The sequence below is a fragment of the Oxyura jamaicensis genome, chromosome 3, assembly GCF_011077185.1.
Source record: "Oxyura jamaicensis isolate SHBP4307 breed ruddy duck chromosome 3, BPBGC_Ojam_1.0, whole genome shotgun sequence".
NCBI lineage: Eukaryota > Metazoa > Chordata > Aves > Anseriformes > Anatidae > Oxyura > Oxyura jamaicensis.
Window position 1 is genome coordinate 114,127,467 of NC_048895.1, and position 6,205 is coordinate 114,133,671.

The following is a 6,205-nucleotide window of genomic DNA, read 5'->3' on the forward strand; positions in this document are numbered from 1 at the left end:
AAGAGGGAATCTGTTTCTTCTTTTGCCGCATGTTGAAGTTTCACCAGCCTAGGGTATGGAGAAGTCCTTGAGGTAGCTGCCAAACAAGAGTCCAAGCCTTCAGGCATACTTGGAGATTTTCTTTTTTAAGTAATGCCATCATTAAAATATGAGCATACATAATTGCATCATAGCACTGAGCAGGATTGCAGGCTGGTCTGGATGTCTTTAAGCATAGGATTTATAATAGATTGACCTGCTATTCATTGCCTTCTTTCTGCATCTCTTCATAAACAGTACCAAAATCAAAGATTTTAACCTTACCTTTTAAAACAATAAAGTTTCTTGCTTTTAGGGTTTGCAATGAAATGTACTAGAACACCAAGAATACTCAAATGATTCCACTATAAAAACTCTAAGTTTAATTTTAGGATCTTAAACCCAAAACAAAGTCTTACAATGAAAGCAACCCTCTTAGTAGATGTGAAGCACAAACAAAAGTGAACTGAATTTAGTGGGAGCTCAGTCAGTCTAAAAATCACACATTTAAATGTGACTTTCAGGAAGTGTGTTTTAATGCTTTGCCATTAGTCTTCTGCTTGTCACACTTTGGATTTCAGTGTAAAATCAGAATTTCTTCCCAGCTTACAATGAAACTTACTTTCATTGGCAAAGGGAAATTATCTGTCTTTCTTAGCTTTGTCAAAGACTTGTACATAAACAAATCTCACCAAAATTAGAGTAATGGGAACTACTCATAAAAATGTAGGATAAAATAGAAAATAATATCTCTCAGCCTTTTTATGCTCATTACATAAAGCTGGGCTAAAAAAAAAAAAAAAATACATTCTCACAGGAGTGTGCCATGGAGAGCTGGTCAGAAATTTTCTATAAAATGGTTTCTTTCAGAAGATTATGGGAAAGTTAATAGGCTTTGCATATCTCCATCTGTGGGGAAGAATACATTCAACAGGAATCAAATGAGTTGTCATGAGACTGCAGTGCCCTTTCAAGGCTGGTTGGTTGTTGTTGTTTAATAATAAATACAAATCTGCCTTGAAAAAAAAAACTGCTTTTGGATTATTTGTGGTGCGTAAAAGCTTAATAAGCAGATCTGTAAAGGTAATAGATGCATAACTCACCCCACAGAATTCGTTTCCTCTGAACATTAGTTTTCAGGCAAGAAGTTCAAGATTCTGTCCAGTATGAAATACTAATATCAATGTGTCTTCATATCAGCTGGTTGTTTAAGCTTCCCATGTAGTCAGGGAACTTCACTATATCTATGGAAAGATATAACACAATAAACATTAACATGAGACATATTTTTAGATACTACAAGGTATACCATTAGCACATTTCTGCTTTAAAAGGGTGTTCTGTAAGCCCTCTGCATTACCTGCTCACCTGGCACAAATATCTTGTTAATATAAGACATCTAAAACGCCACCAAACATTCTTGCTCAGATTCATGGTGTAGCCAGAAAATAAATAAAATAAAATAAAATAATAATAAAACTGTGTAGCTTTTGATATGCTTAGTCATACTCCACACATCTCTGACAATATTGAATAAATCCCCAGGGCACAATTCAGTTGCCTAAACATCAGTGTATAGTACCAGTGCACAAAGATGCACCATGATAACCTGCATGGCCTCAAAACACTTAGAAGCAAGGTGAACTTAAGTTCTATATCATGCCTACCAATTCTGTGCTGATGTCTTAGGTGCCATAGGGCATCTCAAATCAGTGAAGACTCTTACACATAGGAAACTGACTTGAGTCCTCTTTGATTGTAATGGAAGTTTAGACACTGTTGATGGATACAGCTACAAGTTGACATTTTTGCTTACATATCTTAATATCAGACTTTGTCCCATTCTGCTGTTTTCTACAGTCTTGTTCAGCATTTGAGAACATTAAATTCTTCTACCCTCATTCTTAACCCTATGGATATTTTTTTTTCTGAGCCAATCTCTGTAAGGTTTCACTGCAGTATTCCAACTTTACTCTTCAGGGTGTATTGAACTATTATATGAACACAGTACTATTTCTTTTGCTCAAGAGTGGAAATGTTCAAAGACAAGCAGACCAGGAGAATTCTTCGCTATTCAATCCTTTCTTAAACTTAGTATTCTTGTCTACTGGAAATTAATGATTGCAGGTATTGTCAACTCTTAAAGTTAATAAACTATTTTATTTTGCACACAAGATCATTAATATTTTATACATCTTTCAGTATAGTCAATTCCCCCAAACAGGACCCAGAAGATCATACAAGCACTGTAAAAATCATAAAATATTATAACTAGTAATGATATTTTTGGACTTTATTTTTCTTGCTCTATGATAATCTTAGCTTCTTGACATTTTCATTCCTCTGGACTTATGAAAGACAGAAATGAAGATAAAGTGCAACACAAAATCTTGAAATCACCTGACTCCTAAATATCAGAATTGTAAGGGCTAAAAATAATCTAATTTGTATGCTATGGCTGACATTGTTTCTGCAAGTATTAAAAACATCAGACAATGATGATGATTTTTTTTTTCTTGGTAAGCCAAACATTTCTCAAAAACAAAAAAATGAAAAGTTTGAAATTAAAGCCGTATATTTTTACCTCTCTTTGATGTTAAACTGAAAAGATCCAAATTTCAAGAGTACAAACTTCAAGAGTCATGTGGTATCATTAACTGATGTCTGCAAAACAGTCCTTGTAAATATTTAATTATCATTTTCCTCTCATTACTAACTTGAGATAAACATAATTTCCTGCTTTGAAAAGTGCCTGGAGACTGATAGATAAACATTTTAAGAGTGAGTTATTTGTTAATCACCTTTGGGAGACCTTTCATAAAAGACTGGACCATTCCCAATCTGAAAAGGAGAGATATTTCCCCACTGAGCTCTCATTTTGGTTAGGACTCACATAAGTTTGGTGTCTTTCTTAGGATGATGGCATTCCTAGCAAACAAGGTTCCCACGTCCAGCAGAGACAGAAAGATCACCCTGAAAGACATGTTGGAACCTTTCCCATATTTGTTTTCCATACGTCCAGTATTCTGGCAATTGTCCGTGTCTTGTATAACCTCTATTCCCTGGACCACTATTTTTCTACTGTTTCTAAAACATCTGGAAAGACTATGAAGCCGAAATGCAGAGGAGAGGAGTTCTCACTGAAATGCAATGTTACCATTTCTAACCTATGTGTGGCTCTCTGCTTTAGATCAGGGTTTACTGATGTGGTACCTCAGACACCCAGAGAGTTACCATAAGGGCAAAATCTTAACTAGAATGGGATTCAGTAGTTATTGTTTTGGAAGAATCATTGTAATGTGGTTTTTCTCCCTCACCCAAACCGATATAAAACATTGATTTCTGAAAAATATCTGCAGAGTCAAAAATCAGCTTATTATCATTTCCTTGTTTTCTTCTTCCCTAAGCAGAACTGGGATGTCTGAAATAAATATTTTAAATACTGCAATGACTTTTCAACCTCTGAAATAATTTTCCACTTATGTTTCTATATGAAAGTTAAAAAGCAGGAAGGATTTTTGTTTAGTTGGTTCATTGTTTTTGCTTCTTGTTTTTGTTCTTGTTTTTCCACCTACAAGTTATCAAAATGATTTATTATAATGATAAAAAGAATTTGGTTGCCCACATGAGGTGCCTTGAGCCTTATGTGAACAAGGTGTAGTGTACACGTAGCATTTAAGCTGGCAGGGCTGGAGTCACTTGCCTAAAGAGTGGTCTCTGTTACCATTTCCAAAATCCTTGCAAAAAATCCTTGCAAAGCTGTTATCTGACACAGGAACAAACACTCATGTTCCTGTATCTGCAAGTTGAAGCCAGGCAGATGCCCAAAAGCATCTCAAGTGACACAAATACGTAATTTCAGTAACTGTTGTGAGGAGCAACAGTGAAATTCATCTGCCTTGCAGTTCAGGAAAACAAGAACAAATTCAGCGTTAACTTGAGAAAACACATTATTTAGGTGAAAGATGCATTTAGATAAATCTATTCTAGGAAATTCAACATCACCACAGCAAGAGATGTTGGAACTTGGTTATTTTTTCTATTAATTTGTTAGGAAAATCTGTGTATTTAGCCTAGCTGAACTACCTCTAGATGAAACATTTCCTGGGTGTTGCTGGGCCTTAGCAATGGCCAGGAGCTATTCCCAAAGGGCGGTTTGGATTCCCCACTGTTGGATATTCAGAGGGTTTAGCAGCATAGACAAGACCAAACTGTGCCTATTGCCCTGGCATTGCATAATTTCTTAATACATATGCAACTATACATAATTCCGTGTAGGATAATCAAAGCTTGTTGTTTAACAGTCTGACCTGGGAGAGTGGATAAACCACACAGAACTGGTTTCATATATCTGATAAAGAAGGGAGCCAAACCTTCCGGGACAAGAAGCGTAGCAATGCTGGAGGGTCTTTGGCATGGATTTCTCTTGGTCTCTCTGAAGTCAACAATACTGTGTCAATCTGCATCAGCCGCAGATCTGTTCCACGGTGTTTCAGAAGCAATACTCCTACCAAAAACAACCTTTGAAGCTGTGTGTAGTCTGCTCTTCTGCTCTGTTATTTTCCTTTCTGTTTCTCCTGCAGGTAATAAATAGTTTAGGGAGCAAATCTTGAATTTCACTATAGCGAAATCAGCTTACTGTAAACTCTTTGACGTATGTGAGTGCAAATATATTTATGCCTGTGTGTGTATTTCTTTTTCTCTTTTTGTCTCCTTCCCATTTGTAGTTTGATCACTCATGGTTTTGGAACTCCTGCAATATGTGCTGCCCTAAGCACTTTCCAAACTGTTCTCAGTGAAATGCTGAACTACTTGGAAAAGCACACATCGCACAAAAACGGAGGAGCGGCGGAATCTGGCCAAGGACACGCCAACTCGGAGAAAGCCCCCCTGCGGAAAACTTCAGAGGCTGCTGTGAAAGAGGGCAAAACAGAAAAGACAGACTAGCTACATCAAACAGAATCAATTTCAAGAGAGTCTTGCTGCTGATATTTTTTTTAAATATATATATCATTGAGGGCAATTTATCTCCAGTGGACCAAATCCAAAAAAGGGGGGAAAAACGGAAAAAAAAAAGAAAAAAGAAAAAAAAAAAAAGGAAAGAAAAAAGAGAAAGATTAAAACAGAAAAAGAGAGAGCATGAGAGAGGAAAGTATTCAATCCTAAGAACAGCAGTGTACAGTATTGTGTGATGAAATTGTCACTTTTTTAAAATTTATGTTGCTCTAAACTACTTTTTCGTGCACGTAGTATTTGATTGTTCTGAATGATACACTAACACTGTTTTTATAAGCACTTCTGGACTTGGCTGAGGTGGCACATGAAATTTGTCACAGGCTAACTTGAAGCACTTTCTTCTCTGGCAGCACAGTTAGGTCCAGCACATCGGTTGTGGGACATGCAGTTCCAGCATACTGGCTTTGCTCACATGCTGGATAGATTGAAAGAAGGGCTTCCTCTGATCCATCAGAAATGCCTGATCCAGACATCATTGGGAAAATCATATGGATACCTGGCAAGAGAGGAATCTGTGGGTCATGGGACAAATTAACTGTTTGGTATTGGGGGCTGCATATCTCCACGTGGGACTGTACAATAAAGCTACACTGGAATGAGACCAGAACCTGTTAGGAATCTGTCCTGGCCATTCAAGCAGCTAAGGTGTCTTTTGTGAGAAGAGCATGGCAGACTAAATGGGGAAAAAAAAATCCACACTTGATAGTTTAATTAAGAGCCCTGATCCCTCTGTGAACTTCAGATTAAATGACTGCATGGGCTTCTGTCCTCTATCTTCTCAGCCCTTGGTCCCACAACACTGCAGTCTGCCACACCTGGGTCTCTGTTCAACAGGATCAATGCAGGCAATTGGAGCCACCTTTTGTGTTGCCATGATTTTATGATGTTTTTTCTTCAACGGCTTGTTTCTGCAGCTTTATTGTTTTCAGAAATCCAGCTGAGGTGCAGAGGTCTAACAGAATCCACTCATTTACAGAAAATAAATAAATAATAAATAAAAATGGCAAGTAAGATAGGTTGGTACAGTCCACAGCAGCTAAGTGGTTAATAACTTTTTGTATTTTGAAATATTAGTTCACCACCCAGCACACATCCTCACAAAGAAAACATTGGAGGCATAGTTTGAGCTCAAGCCTCTGAGTCAAGAGGCATTTCCCAGCCACATTCTAAC

At 37.2% G+C, this 6,205-nt stretch overlaps 1 protein-coding gene across 5 annotated transcripts in view; it reads left to right on the plus strand.

The window, feature by feature from the left end:
- The window catches only part of TFAP2D (transcription factor AP-2 delta), a 51,095-nt gene extending 45,846 nt beyond the window's left edge, over positions 1-5,249 (plus strand). For all 5 annotated transcript variants that reach the window (XM_035322533.1, XM_035322531.1, XM_035322534.1 and 2 more), the window contains one exon: positions 4,746-5,249. In XM_035322533.1, coding sequence (XP_035178424.1) covers positions 4,746-4,965 — 220 coding nt within the window. In that variant the 3' untranslated portion in view covers positions 4,966-5,249. The remainder of the gene's footprint in view (positions 1-4,745) is intronic.
- Positions 5,250-6,205: the final 956 nt, after the last annotated feature.